Source organism: Melanerpes formicivorus, unplaced genomic scaffold (genome assembly GCF_026170545.1).
Source record: "Melanerpes formicivorus ecotype bairdi unplaced genomic scaffold, bMelFor1.0.p_v2 SCAF_4, whole genome shotgun sequence".
Lineage (NCBI taxonomy): Eukaryota > Metazoa > Chordata > Aves > Piciformes > Picidae > Melanerpes > Melanerpes formicivorus.
This window is the reverse complement of record NW_027142356.1, coordinates 23,982,277-24,006,967: the sequence shown is the minus strand read 5'-3', so window position 1 is coordinate 24,006,967 and position 24,691 is coordinate 23,982,277. Positions and strand designations below refer to the sequence as shown.

The 24,691-nt window shown below is 42.2% G+C and overlaps 1 protein-coding gene across 2 annotated transcripts in view; it reads right to left on the bottom strand.

Moving 5' to 3' along the window:
- Positions 1-49: 49 nt before the first annotated feature.
- The window catches only part of TNKS (tankyrase), a 123,000-nt gene continuing 98,358 nt past the window's right edge, over positions 50-24,691 (bottom strand). For both annotated transcript variants that reach the window (XM_068137316.1, XM_068137317.1), the window contains exons 13-27: positions 22,901-22,980; positions 21,938-22,083; positions 21,614-21,779; positions 18,789-19,008; positions 18,403-18,512; positions 15,868-16,056; positions 14,417-14,654; positions 13,688-13,770; positions 10,765-10,885; positions 9,658-9,755; positions 7,233-7,307; positions 6,640-6,745; positions 5,580-5,766; positions 4,658-4,814; positions 50-4,471 (exon numbers count right to left, since the gene is read on the bottom strand). In XM_068137316.1, coding sequence (XP_067993417.1) covers positions 4,385-4,471; positions 4,658-4,814; positions 5,580-5,766; positions 6,640-6,745; positions 7,233-7,307; positions 9,658-9,755; positions 10,765-10,885; positions 13,688-13,770; positions 14,417-14,654; positions 15,868-16,056; positions 18,403-18,512; positions 18,789-19,008; positions 21,614-21,779; positions 21,938-22,083; positions 22,901-22,980 — 2,063 coding nt within the window. In that variant the 3' untranslated portion in view covers positions 50-4,384. The remainder of the gene's footprint in view (positions 4,472-4,657; positions 4,815-5,579; positions 5,767-6,639; positions 6,746-7,232; positions 7,308-9,657; positions 9,756-10,764; positions 10,886-13,687; positions 13,771-14,416; positions 14,655-15,867; positions 16,057-18,402; positions 18,513-18,788; positions 19,009-21,613; positions 21,780-21,937; positions 22,084-22,900; positions 22,981-24,691) is intronic.

Genomic DNA, 24,691 nt, shown 5'->3' with positions numbered 1-24,691 from the left:
AGCCCAAGACAGAACAGCAGCTTGTGCAAACACTCAGCATTCACAGAGCAACTGTTAAAAATGTCTTTATTGAATTTTAAACTATTACAAGTATTGCAGATCAGACATTTAGCCAAGCACATTTATAGATCAAACTCGGTTGTTACAGAGATGTTGCCATGTAGGTAGGCTGAGGACCTGCCCCTCATCTTCTCTGAGAGAGAGGGTAAAAGAGAAAATAAATAAATGGTATCCCAGCTCCAGGTAATTTGCAACCAAGAGAGGAAACATATGGAAACAAGTTGTACCAAAAAAGGCTTAAAAACAACCCCAGGTACACTGCCGCTTGGGTTGGCAGAAGAAGCAGTTATGAATGAAGATACACAAGCTTATGGGACTGTGAAATTCCCATTTCGCTTCCAAAGCTGAAGCAAGTTCTGCAGATGTTAAGAAGAAAGTGTCAAAATTGCCTTGTAATACAGAGACTCTTAAACTACATTAAGGGAACCAACACTGAAACGTGCCACCAACAGGGTCAGTACGACAGAAATAGATTTATCAAAACCAGTCAGATAACACAATCTGACAGGCGGATGTGTGTGTAATGGAAAATGCATCTACGTCATGTTCCCTACTCATGGGCTCATCCACCTTGCTTCAGAAGTTTTATTATGCATATACTGCCCCTTGATCCTCCAGATCAACTAGTTTCCAGAGCCAAGGAAGTGCCCCCTTCCAGAAGCTACTCTGTCTCATGCCTCTTCTGTGACTGCTGCCCACCAAAGCCAGCAGTGCAGAACATTTGGGGGGGGGAGGGCTTTGTTTTTTTTCTAGTGTACAATTTTGGGGTGTTCTGTTACCAAGGAGCAAAATATAGAAGTTTTCAGTCAAAACAAAATTCCAGCTGTATAATGCAGCAGGATTCAATTGTATCAGATGCAAATGTTCAAAACGGAGGTTAGAGAAAACACCTTGCTCATTCCTTGGACTACAGACCAATGCTGACTGCCCAGCGGTGGAATGAGCTAGCACAGGAGGGTTGAACAGTCCCCTGTGGAGCTGGGAGCAAAACATTGGCAGACAAAAATAAGGATGAGAAAATAAGATACACCTTTATTAAGGTACTCTCTGCTTTTAATCTTTTGTTGACAACATTCAGACTGCAATGTGACTGCACCAGGTACCAAATTCATCTGCCTCATGGAAACACTTTCTGTAGGAGAAGGGTTGTTACTTTCAGCAAGGGAGAGCAGAACTGTCCCTTCTCTGTTATGTAGTGAAGTTTCTGTTTTGCCAATTAAGATCTTGTTGCAAACTGCAGAGATGTTTCAAAATGCTGCCTCAAAGTGACATGGAGAAAGAAAAAATAAAGAAAAAGCAAACAGGCTTGAAAGAGAACTGTCCCTTTGTCTGGGAGACAGCACGTTCTGTCCCAGTGGGAAGAGGTTTTTCTGGAGCCAGTGAGAGGTGCCCAGGCTCCCAAGCCAGTGTGTTTTGGCATCCTCAGCTCCTGCCATGCCTCCACTGGTGATACAATGCTGCAAAGAAGCATCCCATTGTCAGGGGACTGCCCCTTCTCAGGAAGGCAGTAGCTGCCTGGTTATGAGGGTGTACTACCTTTAAGGTCCCCTTCTGTGGAATTAGGAGGCGCCAAGTTAAGTGCCTCAGCTAAAGCTGTACCGTAATAATCTGCCAAATGCAGCTCTGCCATGAGAGTTTTCTTCATGGGTAACTTCCATACAGATGGACAGATCCACACTTTTTAAACTGCAAGAGAAGCTACAATGATACATGGCAGAAGAGGTGCACACTACTCCTGCAGAGGTTTCTATGACACAGATGCATCATCAGGCCTGGGTATTCCTCCGTGTCTGGCCACAAACGGATATGAGATCACACCATTAAGAGACAAAAACCACTGCAAAATGACTTCCTCACACAGCACCTTTACTCTGCACAGAACATCAGGTACATTAACACTGGCAGTTCAAAGATACTGGACAGTATTTTTATCCTCTAGAAGTTCAAGGCTGCAGAAGAAATCCAGACTAGCCATTAGTTCAATCAGCACACAGGAAACAAGCAGCAAGAACAGAATCTGGTGCGGACTTGGTGGGGTTTCTGATTTTAAGTTTGTTCCTCATTTTGAGAGATGTAAAGCTTTTAACTTCCACACCCACATTAACCATTTTGCTCACCTAAGCAGCACAACTGTTTTACCATTTAAAACTATGTCTGAGTGGGGATGGTGAGCAACACTCACTCTCAACACCATCTGAAACCCTAGTGTAGATAGGCACATCCCCCCACTCCGTTCTTAACTAAGTTAAAAACAAACTCCAAACTTAAATGATGAATACAAAGCTTCAAAGCCTAGTGGTGATCTTTGCAATCCTAACACTATTAAACAAGTAGCCAAAATACAAGCACCCAATTTTGTCAATGAGATTTGATTAAAAGGACAACTAGGCTAGAGCCCGGCTTGGACTTGGAAGCTACGTATTTAATCAGGTCACAAAATGAGGCAAGAACCATAAAACTACTTCCAGCTCAAGAAAAATAAGCCCCAAAGTTCAAGATGTGTTGGAGTATTGCTTTTTCTAAGGGCTTCTTTAGAGATATTACAAACAGATGATGTGCAGGCAGCCAGACTGTATCAAATGCCTGATTTTTGCAGTGGGTGAAATTCTAACCTGCTTCAACATTAGTGTCTTGATGTTAAAGGTGAAAATTTCGTGTCTTACCAGCAAAAGTGGAAAGCTTTCCAGGTTTGAGTTTGGTTTTCTTTAAAATTCCAAACAGGTCAGAAAAATCCCACTTCTGGGGAGCACGTGTCTGCTGATAAACTCAAAGCACACTATTCTGTCATTTTCTTGCTTTAAAGGGGATAAAACCCAAATGCATGAACTGGATCATCAGATGTTAAATAGCGCTGGTCAGTAGGGAAATGTACAGAGTGCTGTGTTCAACGGAATGCTTTTTTCCCCAGCTGGTTCATGCCCAACACTGAAGCACATCTCCTGGTATTGGTTGTTAAGAGAAAAGAAAAAAAATATTAAACAGCTCTATTTTCAACATCCTCTGAAGCTGTAGGGACAACAAAAAAAGAAGTGGGTTTTTACTTCTGTTAAATGCATATCCTCCGTGAGGGGCACTCCTGAAAGTGTTTGATGCTGTGTTATGCAACGCTTAAAAATAACTTTCTCCTGCTCCGTGAAATAAGCCTGGGAAACTTGCAGGAGAGGGGATTAGAGCAAATAAATCCTAGCTTTGTTCTCTGGAATACCTGCAAACAAGTCCAAGTTTTAAAAGTTCATTCTCATCAAAATGCAAAATCGGTGTTTAAAAATATGACTACTTTGTATATCCCTTAGGCTCTTCAGTCCTGATGCCACATACAAAGATACGACACAAAACTGCTCAAGTACACTCTCCCTTACCAGTGTGAAACCCATTTAGCAGGTCTTGTATCACAGAGGGACATGAACAGATACACCCTCGTGTATGCAATCCTCTGGCTCCTCACCTGCTGCATCCCAGCAAAACCTCTGTCGCTGGAGACCATTTCACAAACTGCATGTATTTAATAGAAGCCTTGGAAAATGCTCTTTTAGAAACGCTAGCAGAGGGCACTGACCCGCTTCATGAAGTTCTTTCAAGCACAAGAACTGGCTTTACCCTTACAAACACTTCCTAGGGCTTCTGCTCAAAAACCTGACTAAGCTGCAAACCAACACAGTTTGTTTCCACTCTGAAGCTACAGGCATTCATACCATTGTTTTCTCAGAGGTGTGCAAAACCCTCCCCCCCCATATCAAAGAACTTGGGCCTGGCCCCTTCTCAGATGAAATTCATATTGCATTGTTAACGACTTCAGTCAAGCTGACTTTGTGCAAAATATCTTTAAGAAGGTTTCGGCTCAACTTCAGAATACAAAAGGAAAATAAATAGTTGACTAGGACCTCTTGAAAACATAAAATGAGTGGTGGATGTTGCAGAGAAAATTATGGGCTTAATGCAATATATTTCCAAATAAAATAACTAGAGAATAGTAGTGTCCAAAATTTCAAAGTGTGAGATAGTACTGATAAAGATTTTTCACTTGCACAATAATGTTCCCAAAGTCTAAATCAAAACAACATTATTTTACACGTGGCAACTGCAGAGACTAGGAGCCTGAGATATGTTATTAAAAGGCAGTCCCTTGTAAACTTTCCTCAAAAGGAACAGTAGCAGTTGAGTATGCAAGAGTTACTCATATCTTACTCATCAAGACAGCAATGCTTTATAAAAGACAAACAGCTTTTCCCCAGGTTGTTAAGGGTTGTACGATACAGATTTTCTGAAACACGTATCCATCCAGTCCAAGATTGAAGTCACATCCTTCTTCACTGCTCTCTAGCTACTAGGTCTTTTGCTCTGCTGCTGTTGCTGTCTGTGAGGGAGCTTCTGGTTTCACAATCTGGTATGTAATGAGATATTCTGGGTATGCCTGAAAGTTAAGCCAAGAATAAAAAACCAGTGTTGCTTTACGCAGGGGTACGCTCAAGGAAGTTCACATTTCGGATTTCACTAAACAGTGATCAGGAAGGACAGTGCAAGGGTCAGCTCTGTTTGCAGAGTACAAGAGGAAGAGCAGATTTCAAACCCAGACAGTATTCTGTCTGAACCTACATACCTGTTCTCCTCTGTAGATAACGTATTCAGCATATGCCAGTCCATTCACGCTTGGCCTGCCAATGACAGAATGGTGCCCCGGAGGGGCATGAGCCATTTTCATTGTGCTGAACTGAAGAAAGGATTTTCCAAGGGTCACTCTACAGAAGAGCATTTGTCTAAAAGGAAAAAAGAAAGCATAATTTGAAAATATCTTACTAGGGGCCACATGCTTCCAGAATGATTTCAGACTTCTGAGTTTATTTTGTTACAATTAATGTCTCAAGGCATTTTGGAGAAACACTTTCAGAAGCAACTTCTAAGGCTGTATAAAGCCCCTCATGAAAATAAACTAAAATCTTTCTCAGCACACAGAAGGGACAACACACAATTTGTTCAGTGCTCACACAGAGGCCTGTTCTGGTTCATTTTATGTAAAGCTGTTGAAAGAAGCTGAAACCCTCTGTCTTCCTGCTTACGAGGGTATGGACAGGTGTGAAAGTGCAAAACCCACTCTGATCTAACTCCAGTACAAAACAAAGCTATGATTAGCTCCTGGTCGCTGCCCATGAAGCTATCTGACCTACAGTACGACACTGTACTGCTGACCACCACTTTGCACCGCAGGTTTGACCACAGAGTGATGGAATTTAATTATATTCCCCTGACCCTTCATTTTCAAACTTGCTGTTTCAACCCTCCCTCCTGAGCCACAATTCACTTTGATTTATCCTCACTGTGCTCTTAGATGCAATTTTGGGCCTTCCTGTGGGACTTACTGTGTTTTTATCCTTTTTGTTCAAGCACTAACAAATGGAAACTGCCTTTTTCCTGCCATAGTCAAGCTCAAGTGGTTATTCTTTCCCTGCAATTCATCCTCTGCCAGGATGGTGAAAACCAGGACAGCCAGAACCGTACGAGAGGGAAGTCTGCTGGACTCATACCTGTGGCAGATGTAACAGGATCTGTCTTTGTGTGTGGGACAGCCTGTTCCTCCCCCTATTCCATACACATACTGGTTGCTTTTTGAGGAGTTCTCAGCAAAGTAAATTCCAGCTCCAAACATCCCTCCAATGTACGCATGTCTCTCATCAAATCCTTTGTGAATGATAGCATTGATAAAAGGAGACCCTAGAAGAGGATGACATGAAAGGATGTGTTAAGCTCTACAGTGATAAGGGACTCTATGTCAAGAGGAGCCTGCCTGCCTGCCTGCCTTAAATAGGACATTAAATACCAGAAAGTGTGCTCAGTCAGCTGGCAGGGGGCGATACCCGGCTGGATGCAGCGATGTGTGGGATTTATCGTTATATACCAAGATCCCACGTGTGACTCACATTTCTTACTCATTTCACACATCTCATTAAGTGGTTTTCCCCTCTGCTCACATTTCTGTGCAATTTATCTTGTCAATGCACACCACTCTCAGCAGTCAGCACTGGTTAAGACGGGGCAAGGTGTCAGGACAGTCATACCCAAAACCAATTTCTTACACAGAATCACAGAAGGATCTGGGGCAGAAGGACCCTCAGGCAACTGTCATTTGTAGGCACTTCTGGATGCTTCTAGAGAATATATAGCTGAAACTCTTGGTTGATTTTGATTCCTTTTTCTGATGATCGCCTGAAGCTCCCAGGTAAAACACCTACGGTGTGCTGGTGCCCTCTTAGAAGATCCCTGTCTTTTGCACAGCAATGTAACATCCTCCCAGCAGCTTTACTGGAAATGACTAAGACACATCTTACATAAAAAAACCCCAAACAACATTTTTCCCCTTTTATTAAAAAAAAGAAGAGACTATTTTCAATCTGGTGTAGCTTTCTGAATTGCAGTAACCACACAAACTAACTCCACCACCTCAACAGCCTTGCATTTCTAGTGTAGAAATAGAATGACTGTACAGGATGGTGATGCAGCAACATCACCATTGCCTGTGGATCCTTGTAAGCTTTTTGTTTGTTGTTGTTAAACACCAGCAGATACAAACAGAGATCACTTCCTTACCATGAAACAGCATCCGTTCGTTGTGATGATTATGATTCTCCTCCGAGACCTCCTTCTGCCTGTGACAGAATCTTTCCCGCAACTTCTTGTTGACAACCTTTTGGATCTGCAGAGGTACAAGAGGTCCAACCATACTTGAATTGCAATTGCAATGTGACCGTGGTTTCACAGAATTTGCATACATTCAACCAGGAAACCAAATGGTATCAAGGCATGTCACCCCCTGCCCCAACTCACTTAGAGACAAAGAAAGATTACATTGAGAAAAAGGACAAACCAACAAACATGCTGCAAAATCAAATACAGAAGCTATAGATCTCTGAAATCACATTAAATCAAGCTGTGAAATGTCAGGCTTGTCACTTGTCTTCCACATCAGTTCCTTAGGCTCCTTTAAGAGCACAAGTGGATACTTCTCCCTCATTGCATGTACAGTCTAATTTTACCATTCAGCACATGCTTTAACCCTGCTCCCGAATAACCCTTTAATAAAGAACTTGAAATACAAAAGGGTGATCCAGTACACCCATTCTGCCTGCTTGCACTGCTACCAACTTGTTTCACTAAGCAGAATTTAGAGGTTGGAAACTTACCCTGATGACATTGTACCTGTTGAAGATCCCCCCAGCATTTCCACCATCCCGGTGCTCCCGGATTGTACTTTGCATCTACAGACATGAATGCAATTGAATGTTCAGCACACAAAGCTTGCCAACAAGGCAAAATATGCACACAGATTCTCAGTCTATCACTGGCAACAATGGGCAATCTTGATTCAAAATCCATTAAAAAGTGTCAAAAATACCCAACATAACTCTGTTTTAAACTGAACTACAGCCAGACTTCTCAGGCACTCAACACACTTGTAATAAATATCTACACAGGCAAAAAGGAGAACAGTGGCACTGGTTATCAGAATTATGCACAACTAGGAAACCTCCCTTAGTTTAGCAAAAAAAGGCTAAAAAACCAATCCTTGGAAATGAACATACAAAAAAATGATTTTGAAGCAGTAACAGAAGCGTTTCCAATGAGCAGAGTTTGTATTTCTCAGTGATAGGAAGATGCTTGCACTGAGAATTTTCCTGTGCCACAGAATTATTTTGGTTGGAAAAGACCCTTAAGATCATGTCCAACCATTCTCTAACTCTACCAAATCTCATGCTAAACCATGCCCCTTGGTACCACATCTCTGCATCTTTTAAACACCTCTATGGATGGGGATTCAGCCACCTCCCTGGGGAGCTTGTTCCAGTATCTGATAATCCTTTCAGAGAAGAAGTTTCTTCTAATATCCAATCTAGACTTGCCCTGGTGCAACTTGAAGCCATTTCCTCTCATCCTATATTCATGGTTATTAGGGAGAACAGACCAACTTCCACCTTACTCCAACCTCCTTTCAGGCAGCTCTTTTTCTCCAGACTAAACAACCCTTGTTCCCTCAGCTACTCCTCACAGGATTTACGCTCTGGACTCACTCCAGCAATAGAACATCTTCTTGTGAGGGCCCCAAAACTGAACACAGTACTCAAAGTGTGGCCTCACCAGTGCTCAGTGTCATGGAATACAGCCCAGGATGCTGTTGGCTTTCATGGCCACCTGAGTACACTTCTAGCTCATATTCACCCAGCTGTCAAACCGCATCTCCAGGTCTTTCTCTGCCAGGCAGCTTTCCAGCTACTCTCTCCTGAGCCTGCAGCTTTGCATGGGGTGGCTGGGATCCAAGAGCAGCACCTGCCACTTGGCCTTGTTAAACCTCATACAATTGGCTTTGGGCCACTGATCCATCCTGTCCAGGTCTCCTTGTGGAGCCTCAAGCAGATCAACACTCCCACCCATCTTTATCACCTGCAAACTTACTGAGGGGGCACTGAATCTCCTCCTCCAGATCACTGATAAAGAGAACTGGCCTCAGAACTGAGCCCTGGGGAACGCCACTTGTGACGGGCCACCAATTGCATTTAATTCCATTCATCACCACTCTGGGCTTGGCTGTCCAGCCATTTTTTTTACCCAAAGAGTACACCTGTCTAAGCCATGAGCCACCAGTTTCTCCCATTCTATGGGAGATGTTGTCATTAGCAGTCCCTGAGAATTTCTACAGTTTCATTGTTATCTTTACCAGAAGTATTTATAGCTACAGCAACAATATTTAGTAACAGCTCAAATACATCCCAAATACCACTACAAAAAGGTGACCTTTTCTTGTCCAAAGCATTTATATAAAAGATCTGCACAAACTCCAGCTCACAGACCTAATAATCAAAAATATTCCAGGCTAATCTGGCAGCAATCATGAACATCTAGACTTTTTGAACAAGACTCCCAACACTTCTGTGCCACAGTGTAGGAGCACTGTACAAACAGCAAATGCACAGTAAAATGGAGTTTCTTCCAAACACAACTCTTTAGACAGTCTCTTTTCTGTTATGGTTTTTCTTTCAAAATGGTATCTGCTTGTCGTTTACTTAAATAAAAGAGCGTGCGTGTGGGAGGCCAAATTACAGTCAGCTCGTGGTTATCCAAGCGCTGTTTATCTGGGTTACAGATTAACTAAGCCACTGAGACAAGAGAAAACAAGCTGGTTCACATGCAGAAAGAGCCTGAGCACAGACAATGCCTGCAGAAGTGCAAGGCCTTAAAGCCTTGGTCTTCAATCACTGGGCCTTTGATTTTCTCAAGCCCACCGATCTCCAGAAAGCTACGGAGGCCCTTGCTATGTGATAACATCCCAAACAGGAAAGGCAAGATGGGGAAAACACTAAGTGAGCAAACAGATCATTTCTTTAAAAAAAATAAATAAAACAAATTGGCAGGACACAGCAAAGTCATTTCCATAACTTCTCTAAAAACGACAAATGAAGAGCCCTAAATTTCATGTCAGATCTATGCCAGCAAAGGATATTTTATTGCTTTCAATGTGTGTTATATTCTATAGCACTGAGAGTTTATAAGTGAAGAGAGAAATGCAGTGCCACTGGAGCATTAAGAAAGCATTAAGAAAGGTACTTGCAATACCTCCTCCTCTACAGACTGATACTCCTTATCATCAGGAGCAAGGTCAAGAAGAATGGTCCCCTGACTTACACAGTGGAAAGTCAAATATGGATTGGTGCCTGCAAAGAGAAGGAAAGAAAGGAATAACAATCAGCAGGAGAAAACAATACCAGCTCTCTTTGTGTCCATCATCATCATTATAATTCTCTTAAGTAACCCCAGTACAACAGGAAATGCAAAATAAACACAAGGCAGAAGGCACAATCTCAGAAAGATGAAGTGATTTAGCTAGCAGCTGAGGCTTTAACAGAGAAAAGGAAATTGCAGGCGGGACATAATTGCATTGCATTGTTCACAATTTCAAGAGAAGCATCTCAGAAGTGTGGGGCAGCAAACAACTCCATCAGGTCCAACCTTCAGGACACAGCTGGCCTATGTACACAGGGCATACATATGGTACATAGGGAAAATCAATCCAAAAGCTCCTGCTTGGGTGAAACAGAGTCCCTGGAAATGGGCACAGCTCCAACAGCTGCCTCAGGGGTGTCCATTCTCTGGAAGGGCAGGTGATGACTCCATTCCCTATCTCCTCAATACATCTTTACTTGTCACGACCCCAACAGCCACCAGATCTGCCAGCAAGAACATTTTCCTGACATCCAAATTCTTTCAAGTTGTCGTGACAATGCCTACATTTATAAGGACAGACTGAGGGAGCTGGGGCTCTTCAGCTTGGAGAAGAGGAGACTAAGGGGTGACCTCATTCATGTTTATAAATATGTAAAGGGTGAATGCCAAGAGGAGGGGGTCAGGCTCTTCTTGGTGATGCCCAAATACAGGACAAGGGGCAATGGGTGGAAGTTGAAGCATAGGAAGTAGGAATAATTATTTCACTGTGAGGGTGACAGAACACTGGAACAGGCTGCCCAGGGGGTTTGTGGAGTTTCCCTCTCTGGAGATATTCAAAACCTGCCTGGGTAAGTTCCTGTGTGAGCTGGTATACAGGTGATCCTGATTTGTCAGGGGGGGCTGGACTAGATGATCTCTCAAAGTCCCTTCTGTGGCAAGGTGTTTGCTGGGAGCCTGCTGTATTCTACACCAACTAAGCAGCAGAAGTGTCATATTTACCTTGCTGCCCTCCTAGAAGTCTCTCCACACCTTTTATTAATTTGTGGCGGTGTCCATAAGCATTGATCCCAATTTCTTTAAGCTCCTCATGCCCCATGTCTGCCAGCACATCCAGGGTGATCTGGAAAGGTAGAAAAACACAAAATTCACCTGCCAAACCTGGCCTGATTCCAAAGGCTGAAGACCCATTAACTCAGAAAATGGCATATGTGTATGGTGCAGCCGAGAGAGAGAAAGAGTGTGTGTGTGTGCATACACATGCACTCTGGTTTGTTGCACTTCTAATTGCTGCCACCTTCTGGCAAGCCTCTCCCCATCACAGCACCATACCCAGCCGCTACAGCCTGAAGCTGTGTAAAACGTTAGCTTCTGTAAGAGAAGGCTCTCAAAAGCATTTTTCCTTATGTAAAAAGATGATGCAAAGAAATGCTGGGAGAAATCCGGGAATATTTTGAAAGCATTTAAAGTTTTGCACTGATGTGCAGTTCCTTATTTTGCACCATACAAACAAAAGTGAATACCCTGTAAGCTTAGTAATAAACGTTGTTTGTTTCACACCAACACTGTTCTGGTGTGTGTTATTACTGTGTGTATATATCCCTGGGTGCACTTGCACGTGTACCAAAGTAGTGGGTGAGCTGTCCTAAGTCATGCTGAACTATTCAACTCTTTTTGGAACTAACATTGTGAGGACACACACACATACAGCTATTATATGGTTGCAGCATGTCAGGTGCATCAGTGAGATTTTAAATGTCAAGGTGAAGCAGGAAGATAATAAAACATGATGTCAAATAAACACTTTTTAAAAGAACAGAAGACAAAGGCTAAGTACAGTACACATTTTAATTACTACAAAGCACTTGTGTTTGTCACAGAATCACCTCAGTGCAAAGATTTCATCTGGAAGAGATGATTCTATAACATCTACTTGCAATTTTACATATTAAACTAGAATGGGAAGCTCAGCAAATTCTAGGAAACCATAAAACCTGAGTCAAAAGAAGCTGTACTGTTAGCACAACTGGATTTGCAGGTATGAACCCTGCCCACTACAAACTGAGTGCCATTCATTCAAAAGAAAACAACTCAAGCAAGGAATTAATAGCTACACTCAACATCTGTCCAACTGAGCAGAAAACAACCCCACTGGGACTGCTGTGGAAAAGGCACTGAAGACACTCATCATGTGCAGAGGAACATTAAAAAAAGAGAAGAAATGCAGATATTAGAAAGAATCAGGAAGGGGCGAGAGCCAAAGTGAAATATTGCACACAAAGGCACTGCAGTGCCTGGGAAAAGCATCTTAAAACATTGAGGACAATGAGCTTGTTTTCATTAGTAAGAAACTTACAAGGGGAGCAAAACAGTTTCAAAATGATGAATGAATACAGTGAATCTGATTTGCATTATTAAATCTTATTTAGTAGGGGAATATATTAAAAACAGGCTAAGGAAGCAAAAGTAGGACAAAACCAGCATGGTAATACCAAGGTGTGAAAAACAGCAAGATAGAAGAAATGTGAACAGATTATAGGCTGGTTTGAGATTGATTTGCTTCTTAATAGAAGCAGTTCCAAACTAAAGAGATTATGCTTGATATAAAAGAAGGGGGGGGGAAAGGATCATTATAAAGGAGCATTATAAATTTGAGGAGATGCCTCCTGTAATGTTTCATGGAAACAGTGGGAACTGTTTCTGTAAGCAATACATTACATTTCAAATGTTTGTTTCCTGACCCATCAAATGCAGCCTCTCACACTTGCACCTTTCACTTCCACATGTTAAATTTAAGAAACAGCCCACAAAAGGAGTCTACAAAGACATTTTGCTCTAAGAAGTAACCTAAGCTTGAGAAACTGTTACTTTAGTTCCATTCTTTTCTTATGTTGTGAATCACTGATAAATCTACAGGTATTTTTTCCTCCCATCTCTCAATTCCATTTGAAGCTTTCTAACCATGCCTAATTAATGGCAACAAGGGCAACAAGGCTGGTGAGAGGCCTTGAACACAAGCCCTGTGAGGAGAGGCTGAGGGAGCTGGGATTGTTTAGCCTGGAGAAGAGGAGGCTCAGGGGTGACCTCATTGCCCTCTACAACTACCTGAGGGGTGGTTGTGGCCGGGAAGGGGTGGGTCTCTTCTCCCAGGCAACCAGCACCAGAACAAGGGGACACAGGCTCAAGCTGCGCCAGGGGAAGTTTAGACTCGAGGTGAGGAGGAAGTTCTTCACCTAGCGAGTCATTCGTCATTGGAATGGGCTGCCCGGGGAGGTGGTGGAGTCACCATCCCTGGAGGCATTCAAGGGGAGATTGGACGTGGCACTTGGTGCCATGGTCTAGTCATGGGGTCTGTGTTGATAGGTTGGACTCGATGACCCTTGAGGTCCTTTCCAACCTAAGTTATACTGTGATACTGTAATGCTCCAGTCCTAACCCGTTAGGAAATGTCTACACCTTGATAAAGCAGGTCTTTTTTTCAGTTTATAGTCAGACTGGGAGGTTTCCCAGACCTAACCAGCAGCACTATAGGTGGCAAAAGGCTTGTTTGGATATCAAGACTGCTGAAGGACAAGTGCAGATGACATTCCAACCTAACTTTGTTGCGGCCATCACATTGCAAGTTCACAAAGTCCAACATAGCTCTCAGAATAGAAGCCAAACTGGCAGTCATCATGTATGTGTGAGAAAGGGAAAGCCAATGGTTATCTGAACTAAAACAGACAAACACAAATTTCACAAGCTTCTCAACTTCACCATAAAGTACCTGGTAACTCAACTGCTGTTTTCTTGGACATTTTTGTTGTTCTGTAATGTGAGGTTATTTTTTTTGTTTCTTTTTGTTTCAATTAGGCAATGAAATCATGCCCCAAATTTATTACATTAGAGTCTTTTTAAGCAGAGATGAACAAAGATGAGAACTTACCTGCTCTGTCTCAAAGATGTCACGAAGGTGTTCAAGACCCAGGCTTTTTAGGAACTGGGTAATGTTCATGTCAAGACCAGAAACTACAAGAGAAGAAAGAAGTCATTATATCCTATGTACCCAAGTTAAAAATAAACAAACTAATCCAACAATACCCTTGGGCTTTCAAAATTCCAAACTCAGATTCTTTTTATGCTTAGTTTGTCTATGTCTACAATAAACAACCCACTTCCACTATGTAAAAACTCAATGTTCCCTCCTCAGAATCAGCAGTTAAAAAGTGTAAGTGACCTGTGGCAAATACAGGCTCATATTGCAAAGAGAAGGAAAGCAAGAGTGGGTGTATTTTTCAATGTAATCATCAATAAAGCATGAATTCCAGGTACTAATCAAAGGGTTTAAAAAGTGTTAGCAAACTCCCCCGCCACTACAATCACAATTCCTTCATCAAAATAATTCTCATTGGATTTTCTGTGTAAAATCAACCATGAAGATCTGGGCACTTGATCAGCTCTGCTTTTGTAGCCAGACCTAATCACTGATAACAAACAAAGATGGAGTGAACAATGCTCAACAGAGCATGCATCAGACTTTAAAATGCAGGTAATAGCTAAAGATATGCAGTATTTTCTGGCAAGTCAGAAACACTTCTCAGAAAGCAAGGTCCACTGTGTGTCCACTAAGCTACTGTACTTCCAGCAATGTAAACTTGTCCAGCAGCAAAAGCACCTTCTCCTTCCTTCCTTTCAGTTCCTGCTGCTCCGTCACCAGCATTTGATGCTCCTCCTACGGCTAGGTCTGCCAGTGGCCCCGTGAGGTTATCTATACTGCTGGCAGCAGAGAGGCAGGATGGTGTAGATGCTGGTGAGATCAGGGAAGCACTAACAACAGTAGCCTGAGGTTTAAAGCAGGTAGGCAAAGCTTCTGGAGGCATCGCATCTATCAGCAAAGCTCGGATATCATCAGCCTGGAAAACAGAAAGAACATTCAACATGAGGCTCTGTATTATCACAAGTCACTGAGCCCTGGAAAGAATTTTTCTTTCAACTTAATAGATTGCTCTGTTCCCTCATTTAAAAGTAAACTGCCAACGTTTGTAACATGGGAAGGAATTCATAGTTCAAGAACATTTACATTCACTGCTCAGACACAGGTGAATTGGGTTCTCCCCATTTCTAAAGGTAAGTTAGAAGGTACATCCCTTTCTGGCAGAGTGACTTTATAGGTGTTAATGCCAGGAAGAGTAATGCAACAGCTTCATCTGAAATCATTCACAACCTAGGCCAGGCAATGCCACCTCCTAATTCCTCTGTCAGGCTCACCTTCTAGAGAATCATTTTGCACTAGATCAAGGTTTCAATGGAAAGACTAGCATTGCTGTAGGATAAATATGAACTTAGCTAACAAATGGATCTAGCCTTTGTTCACTAAATTAAACAGGACTCTTGTCTTCAAGAACTTTCTCCTTGTATGTCCTTATAGAACATGATTAAGACATCCTTATTTTCCCCCAGAGAAATCAAATAGTTTGCATCATTCATCACAAAAAAAAAGTTTTCTAGAGCTCAGATAGCTGGAGGATGTCTCTTGAATTCTCCGTAATCAGTCACTGGCCTTAAAAGACACAGCAACCAAACTGATTGCATTCTCTGTTCCACCAAGACTGGTTAACTTTGGACATCCGTCCATGTAATTTTATTAGGCTTTTTAACCAGTCACCACTGCCACCACTAACAAGGAAGTTTCTGGATACCAGTTTTAGAAGTTTGATAGCCACCTGCAATGCTTAGAATTTTGCTTTGGAGTTTGACCAAAAAAGAACTGAGGTAATATGTAGGCACTGGGAGCAATCATCCTTAAAATGATCCCATTCCTTTAAAGGTGCATCTGATTTGCAATAAAAGCTAAACAAAATCTCCAGCAATGAGAATATTGATTCCAGGAGTGAATCCTTAAGCAGAAGTAAACCTTAAATCGTAAGTTAAGATCTCAGGCAGAGGAAAAAGCCTGGCCCCATGGGTAGAAAGTCATAAATAGATACTGTGGAGATGCTCATCTCCTTCCTTCTGTGCACACCAAAAGCTGAGGACCATTGGTGTCATAGAGCTACAGAAAGCCATATAACATGCAGAGCAAATACTCCAGAGCAGTCTGTGGTTGTTATGTTAACATGAACTCACTGTTGCCAGGTCTAGTGGTGTCTGACCCTCTTGGTTCTTCATAGTTGGATCTGCTCCATGAGCTAACAGCAGAGCACAGAGCTGTGTCCTCCCTTTTTGTGCAGCTTCATGCAGTGGTGTGAATGCCCATTTATCTGTTGCATTTACACAAGTGTTGTATTTGATCAACAGTGCTGCTATATCCACATGCTGGAAAACAGAAGAACATCTTAATCAACATGACACTGGAAAAACACTTTCCTTTTTCATGCTGGAGGTAATGGTGCTTAGAGAGCCCTGCAATTTCTCTTTAGCTCACTTCTCTGCTTCCTGTGTCCATGAAGCAATGCATCTTTTCAGGTACCACTTTATACTGCAGCTCCACTATCACCTGTACCTGTGCACTACCAGATCATCCACTAGCACTTTGTAACTGGGATTAGGCACGGAATTATATTTCTACCAGACCATCCCAAATACACAGCATGACATTTGTGTCAGCTGCAGGAGCAGACATGATACTTGATCCAGCATAAACCCAAGAGTTAATTGTCAAAATACCTGCAGACAAATTTGAACTGGCAACACAAATTTACAGGGCTACACCATTTGTGACATGATACTAGAAGTTCCAAAGATCAATGTGCTGCACTGCTGAGCCACCACTTAAATGCCTCTACACAAGTCTTCATTGTACTTTATTCCTTTCTTGCAATTTCTTACAAGACTTTGAACCCATCCATGGCCACACACATTTGTTCTTTCTCCAATCATGTTTTGTGAGAGAACTGTAATTGGTAAAATGCATTATGAATGTCACAAGGGACAACTCCTTTACACAGGATATGAAAGTAATAATCTTACAACCATACACTTCCATCAATATCCCACCCTTGAAGTCTTCCAAGTTAAAATAAGATAGCAGAAAATTGGCACATAGAATTTTTTGCTGTCTTTGGCCAGTAAAATTACTTGTTGATCCCAGCTAAGAAATAAAAAGCCAAGTAGTTAAAATGAGTAGGTGGGAGTGTGAAACACTGAAATGACAAGCAGAAGTGCAAAGACTTGTCAATAGATTTAATTTTCTCTGTCAATGGCAATTAACTGACTCTCCACAGCTCTTGAAAAAGGGCTTGCTCTCTGAGTAAGTGTGGTTTGAGGAGACTGTCAACCTTGGTTTTCCTCTCTGCCAAACTTTTTGAGCCATTGCTGCTCCTGTGACTTTTCTGCTCCATGAAATACTACTGAGGGAACACACAACACGAAGGACTGGGTGGAAAAACTGAAGATACTTTTATGAAGAAAAGGTTGAGCCTGTGAAATCTGCCAGCTATGAACTTGAGAAATCAGTACTCATCTCCTCTCTATCTCCCAACACAGAGATGTGAACAGGCTGATGACACCTCAGAGAAAAGTGTGGGCCACCACAGAAAAAGCATACAACAAATCTTCTCTAAATAAGCTGTTAGAAAAGCACCAAACACTGCCTTGTTAACACTTTTCTTCAAAAAAGCAACCAGATTAGGTTTGCATTATTATTTTTAGAAGTGATAATCTACACACTTAAGAGATAACCTCCAGAATGGGCTGTTCCATCACCTTTCCAGGGATGGAGGCAAGGCTGACTGGCCTGTTATTTCCTGTGTCCTCCTTTTTGCCCTTTTTGCAGACTGGAGTGACTGTCTTTAAATCAAAGTGAGCACTGTAGTGCATCTGGCTCTCAAATTAAAGTAATGGTTGTTCTATTATGATCACCTCTCCAAGATTTGGCTGCTCTTGTGCCAAGGGCCAGGTAGTAAAAGACAAAGCGTATCATGAGACCCATTAAAAACCCTACCTGAGCTTCATGCCATCTGTCTGACTGTAAGCACATGGATGGGAGCTTTCCAAGTCTCCATGCAATTATTTCCAAGAGATTTATTTATCCCCTCATCCACAATTAACAGCTGCCTATAAGCAATCTATCAGCATCTGTGCAATTGATATGCACTCAGATGCTTCCTCCTAGGTGGAGGAAAGAGGGCCTACCTCATCCAATATGGTTTGATCTGGCCACTACACCCCCACTGCAGTAAACAGCTTGCCCAGGAGAACACTCAATAGCCCTTCAACACTTTAGCTTTAGCAATAGCTCCCCTCCCAACAGAAACTAGCTGTAACAGATCTCTATTTCTTTACATCATCACCTACACATGATCCCCTGGTATTGTTTTCTTCCTTCCACCAAAGCCTTTCAGCAACAAATTGAGGTATTTTCTGTTTTAACACTCACCCCAAATTTAGGACTGTTCAATGCTGTACTTCTGCTTACCTGCATAAAAACTATGTTCTAGTGATCCTTCAAAACTTTAGCCTCTAACTGCCACAGCACAACTGAATCTGTGTCTTCTAAAGACTGCAAACAGAGCTTGCAACATCAACTTAGCTCAACAAGCACTTCATGTCATCAAAACCTGAACTATGCTCATAGCAAGACATCTGCAAAATAACTGGCTTTCAATGTGACTTCAAGGAGTTCCTTGCTGGTCTGCTCATGGCAAGAACATCTGCACCTACCCCATAGGATGCTGCATTGTGTAGGGGAATTAATCCTCCTTTATCTTGGGCATTAACATCAGCACCGTGCTCAAGAAGGTATTCAGCTACTTCCAAATTGTTGTAACCAGCTATAGAAAAAGCACAAGAAAAGAAATCCGATATTAGAAGAGCTGAGCTGAAGAAAAATTATTAGGCAGAAAAGCTGAAGTAATTTTCTGACTGCAAAAGCACCTCTTTCCAAGCAACTGTATTAGCTCTTGAAATACAGCTGCCATAGTTAACAACCCTCTGTACAGGACAATCCCCTGTGAAACTCTTATTCTACCAATCATAGGTTTGGTGATTAACTTCTGTAGGCCTATCATAAACATACAAAAGCCTTCAAAACCTGGTGAGTTACCCACCTGCAAGATGCAGCGGTGTTGAATTTCTTCCCTGGGTGTCTCTACAGTTGATATTTTCTTGAGTACATAGCTTCTGCACTCGTGCCAAGCACCCCTTCTTGGCAGCATCTAGCAAGGCAGCATCTCCTCGCAGTAAGTCCTGGATGTCTGTGTCTCCTTCTTTCACCAAATCTAAAGGAGTGTTTCCATCTCGATTCTTCTTTGTTGGATCAGCTCCATGCTGCAAAGTGCAAAGTGGAATGCTACTGTCACAACTGTGAGCAGAGCAGAGCAATGCACATGAGTGTGTCACTATTTTAAAGCCCAAGATAGGAGATGCTGGATTTTTCTGACCTGCTGTCATGAAGTACCCACTGTGTAGATTAGTAGGCACAAAAATAAATCCATGAGGCTGAGGCCTAAAGCACTAATCTGCAGCACAGCTGGGTGGATCTCAACTCCACAAGCAAATGGCAGCCCTCTGCAAGAGCTGCCACTGCTCTACTTGCAACTGAAGTAAGTTAAAGTGCATATCCTGCATACATCTACACCCTAATATCACAACAGGTGCTGTAGAAAAGCCAGCTGCAAATACCTTGCTGCCAGCCAATCTTTCCCTACTTCTGCAAACTGGCTAGCAGAGATGTTTCCTCAGCACACCTTTCTGAGCTAGTGCACCCAGGCCCTCAGTTTCATTGAATGGCACCCTGCTGTTCAAAGGCACTTGTTTTAGAAGGGAACACAGAAAAATACTAATTTCTTCACTTTCCAATAGGTAACAATATTGTCTTAAACAGTTTACAGGCCCTGGAAAGAAGCAAAGAAAACATTTTGGTGGAAATGTGGAAAAAGTAGATCTGAATGACTGCTGGAGTATATCTGCAGTGATAAGTACTAGAGCATGGGAGGAGAGGAGCATCCATCTCATACAGCATATGGTGTGAGTCATGCCCATGTACAATTCAGTGGGAGAACAACCCCTTCTCTGATCATTCTCAGCAGCAGTGGGAAAAAACAAGACAGATAAGGCAGAGGCATCTGCTGGCACTAGAGTTCTCTGGCTGGCTGCTTCAGAATCAGCAGTGGTCCAGCCTCCACCAGCAAGTCTACTCTGCCACCTCTCACTGGAGATACTGGCAAAGCTGTGTTAAGGTGAGCCACAGGGAACAAGCTGGAAATAGGAAGAGAAGAAGATATTAAATGCCTTGTATTTGGAAGCAGTACAACAGTGCTCAGGGTGCAAAGCATAAACAGCAAGAGAGGAAGGGACAGAGTACTGGTTACACAGTACCACTTCCACACCTGCACTGCTTTTGGGAGGAGAGCATTCTTTGCACAATTCCTTTTAAACTGCAACAGCTTTTCCAAGAAATTAGTTCAGATCCCTTAAAACTCATTGAAATTGTAACTATTAAAATATTCTCCAGAATAAATATCTAGATGAAAAGACAGTGTCTCCTGAGACCACTTCAAAGGCATAGAAACAAATTAAGGTGGTAATTTTAAACAGAAGTGGTGAAAAAAGAGCAATTATCTCCAAAATGCCTGTACATTTTTGTTTCCTTCTTCAATCAGAACAGGGCAGAAAGAGAGCAAGTCAGGAGGAGTCAAGCTCAACTTGGCTCAAATGGCTCAGCAGAACTGACAGCACTGCCAGCTGGCATAAGAGACATAGCAGGAGAAGGCCTGACCAAACTGCACTGTGAGCACATATCCCTGCATAGCCAGAGCCTTTACAAAACTCTCTCACCTTAAGGGTACATTTAGCTCTTGTGCAAGAGTAATTTCACAAAGAAAGATGTCAGCACTTTTCTACTTCCTGTAGTACATACATGTAGGGTTCTTTGAACAGAAAAAATGGCTACATTCCCAGTGAATGATCAGAAAACTCCAGAGACTTCCATTGTCAATAAAATAACAGTGTGTTTGAGAGATTACGGGTGCTTCTGCAGCTTGAGGTGTTATCACCAGGGCCATCGTCATGCCTACTCCACAGAAAGCTCTGAGCATCTTCTGATTTCTATTTCAGATGTGTTTCCAACTGATATGCTACCCCCTGAATGCTTTTTGTGGTTATCAAGTGAAATAATTAGTAAGAGGGATACAGTGGGGCTTTGCAGCAGCAAATGAAAGAAGTGGACAGAGAAGAATCTCATCAGTTCTGACTTACTGTGCTTCAGATAGACATGAAGTAGGCAAGGCTAAATCAGGAAATAGGACTAATAAGAAATTCTACTCTAGCATCCTTCTTTTACCCTCCTATGGCAGGACATGACCTTATATTAAATTGCTCAAACTCATGTCTTACTGGCAACATGTTGGCTTTACCTCATGTTTTTCACAGGTTCTCCCATTAATTATGATGAATATTTACTCCACAGTCTATTAATATACATTTCCTCCAGGAGCCTGATAAATTATATATTAGCACAACAGTTTTAAATTTCTCACATGCCAGACACCATTTAGGAGCCACCTTCAGTTACTGCTCAGTAACACACATTTCTGTCAGTAGTTACAAAGGTGTACTTAATGGCAGCAACTGCTCCAGAAAGGGAAGAATAGGGTAAGTTGGGGGGTTTGATCATTTTGCACAAATTCAGCTGCTTTCTCAGTTTGGTCTTACTTGGATAATAATATTACTGTATGTACTGGGAAAACTAACTGCATGGATGATTCTTTGTGAGTGAACTGGCATTATACAAGAAACCATCTGACAATTGTAAGATGAAGACAGATTTAAAGCCACCATGAAGGACTCATACAGGTATATAACTACATTAAGCTTCAACAAAACCAAACATGTACACATTTCAAGACACATCTGAGACAGAGAGATCACATACTTTTAAAAGCAGCTTGCAGATTTCATATTTTCCTTTTGCTGCTGCTTCATGCAGAGGAGTGAATTTCCACAGGTCTGCCACGTTGACAGAAGCACCGTGCCTCACTAGGAGCTCAGCCACTTCGTAGTGTCCATAAGAACAGGCATTGTGTAGGGGCACTAAGCCACTGATCAAAGAGAAAGTGTTAACAGTTACAGAAAATAAAATCCAATATGCCATCAGATAAAACCACGATGGTTACAGAAGCCCAAGCCAAAATGAATAGTGGGGAAGCAGAAATACCACACTAATATACAGTGAAGCACATAACAGAACGAAAGGTACCCTTTATCTTTGGCATGCACATCTGCCCCATGGTGCAACAGATACTCCACTACTGATACACGGTTGTATCCTGCAGCAAAGTGAAGTGGCGTTGAATGACGGCCTTCCAAGTCTCTACAATTCACATTCTGTGGGCTGCAAAGTTGCTGTGGAGACAAAAGAAACCAAAACCTAGTACAGAACTCATAGAAACAAAGGGAACACGTTACAAAACCCCTCCCAAACCCCGAATGAACAACAAACAACAACAAAACCCCAATGTACTAGAAAGGATGAGCCTCTAAATCATCAAAACCCAGGTTTAAGGCCAAGTAACTTTCTCCAAATTATGTTACCTTTTCCAGCTTATGTTGTCTTCAGAAATCTAGAAATACTGAGCTTGGCAGTCCAAGGGCCTGCTGCTACATAGAAGTGTGGCTGTTTGAATACTAATGTGTCAGGCTGGAGTTCAAAGTGCATGCAGAATATTTTGCCCAGACCAAGTATGAAAGGAAAAATTAAACCCTCCTGTGATGCTGGGATTCTATGGCCTATCTTTCACCTTCAGATTAATAGTGTCTTAAAATGTTAAGTCTGCTACCTGTTAACACATTTGTTAGCTTGGCTTCTGACTGAATCATGCACCTGAGGCCTGTTTCTATTAAAATGTCATCCAGAGGATAGCAGGGTCCACTTCAAAGAATTATGGCTGCATCTGCAACATTGCATCTGAGTCAAAGACATGACTGTCTGAAGGACTGCAAGATGAACAACCAAAAGCTCAAGAGAAACATCTCAGCACATTTTAATGCACTACTTTCAGAGGGAATTTAAAAAAAAAAAGAAGAAAAAGAAGTTTTTGCCTTCCCATTTTTTTATTTACTATCTGCTGGGCACTACTTTCATGACTCTTGAAGCAGAGGATTCCACCAGCCTTACAAAGCCTCACAAAATGGAAAATGAACATCAGTTGTTCAAACCTACCTTCACAGTTTCCAAGTCTCCAGCTTTGGATGCTTCTAACAACCGATAATCCACATCAGATGTGCGCACAGGTGTACTTTCTGCACAGGGAAAGAGATGGTTTAGGATTACCTAGGATCACTGAGGTATATTAATTTGTGCTCAATGTATTTTCCAAGTTGAGAGAAGTAAGAAAGTCAGTTTTAATTTTTAAAAATGGAGCTGGGTCCATAGGATGGTTTAGATTGAAAGAGACCTTTAAAGATCAAACAGTTCCAACTACACGTGCTGTGGGCAGAAATGCTTTCCACTAGACAAGTCTGCCCAAAGCCTGACACATCCTGGCCTTGAACACTTCTAGGGAGGCAGCATCCACAACTTCTCTGGACAACTTGTTCCAGTGCCTCACCACCTCACAGTAAATAATTTCTTCCTAATCTTGTATCTAATCTAAGTCTTTCAGTTTCAAACTGTTAGACCTCATCCTTCCACTACACTTCTTGATAAAGACTCCCTCCCCATCTTTCCTGTAGTCCTCCTTTAAATACTAAAAGGCCACCGTAAGGTCTCCCTGGAGTCTTCCAGTCTGCACGGGACAATTTCAACTCTCTCAGCATGTCCTCAGGGGGGAGGTGCTCCAGCCCCTGATTATCTTCATGGCTCTCCTCTGGATCCACTCAAGCAGGTCTTTGTCCTTCTTATTCCAGGAGCCCCAGAGCTGAATGCAATGCTCCAAGTGGGGGTCTCACAAGAGCAGAGTAGATGGGGAGAAGCATCTCCTCAAATACCTCCCCAGCTATTTGTTTTCTTAACTAGAAAGGATGGCTACATCCTCACAGAAGGACAACAGACTATCAATTCCTTTTGAGATAATATTTCCCATTGCAGCCCTTTTAGCCTTTAGCTAGCCATCCCTCCATACTCACTGCAGGAAGAAAAGGAGAAGAAAGTGAAAAGCAAATCCTACAAGTTCAACTGATATGTGAAGAAATGCTCTGAGCTGAAGGAAAGGCTATGAATGCCCAGGGAAAAGGGATAGTGGCACCTTTAATACAGCCAAAGCTGCCAGCTCATTTCCTTGAGTATAATTCCATCTTTTGGAGCAGTTCCACTAGCAAGCAGTTGGACTTCATGATCTTAAAGGTCTTTTCAACCTCCATTATTCTATGATTTTAAATGATTCAGACATGCTGCAGAAGAACAGCAGCAGGGTTTGACACAAACGTTAATGACTGTGAGCACATGACTGTGAGCACAGCATAGCATGCAAACTCCTGTTGTTGGAATGGGTTAAGATTCCAGCTCACATGTTCATTTTATTTGCCTGCCTTTGCTCTCCCCAGCAGCACATCACCTCAGCATCCTGAGGCAGGGAGAGACTAGATAAGGCTAAGTCCTATACTGGATCCAAAGCTTTGCTGCTTTGCAATTGTTTATCTCTTCTCTGGACTCCAGTCTTTGTCTTCACCAGACAGCCAAGATGCTGACTTTGGTCAGGGTAAAAAAGGAAATCAATCAGAAACACAATCTAATTACTACAGAAAAGAGAAATGTCAATTCCACTAGATAAGAACTTGAGTACTAAAAGGCTGCACAGAGCAAAGAAACAAAACAAATCTTACTTTTCAAAAGCAGCAGAATCAGCAGCATTTTCTAACAAGCATTTGATAAAAAAAAAAGATTGCTTAAGCTTCCTTACACTACATGGCCATACTCCTACCAGTTGCAACCAGAATCACAGGCAGCTAGAGTCAAGTTGTATCCACTAGATACCACACTGCCAGGGAGCTGTTTTGTTATGTCACAGTTGGG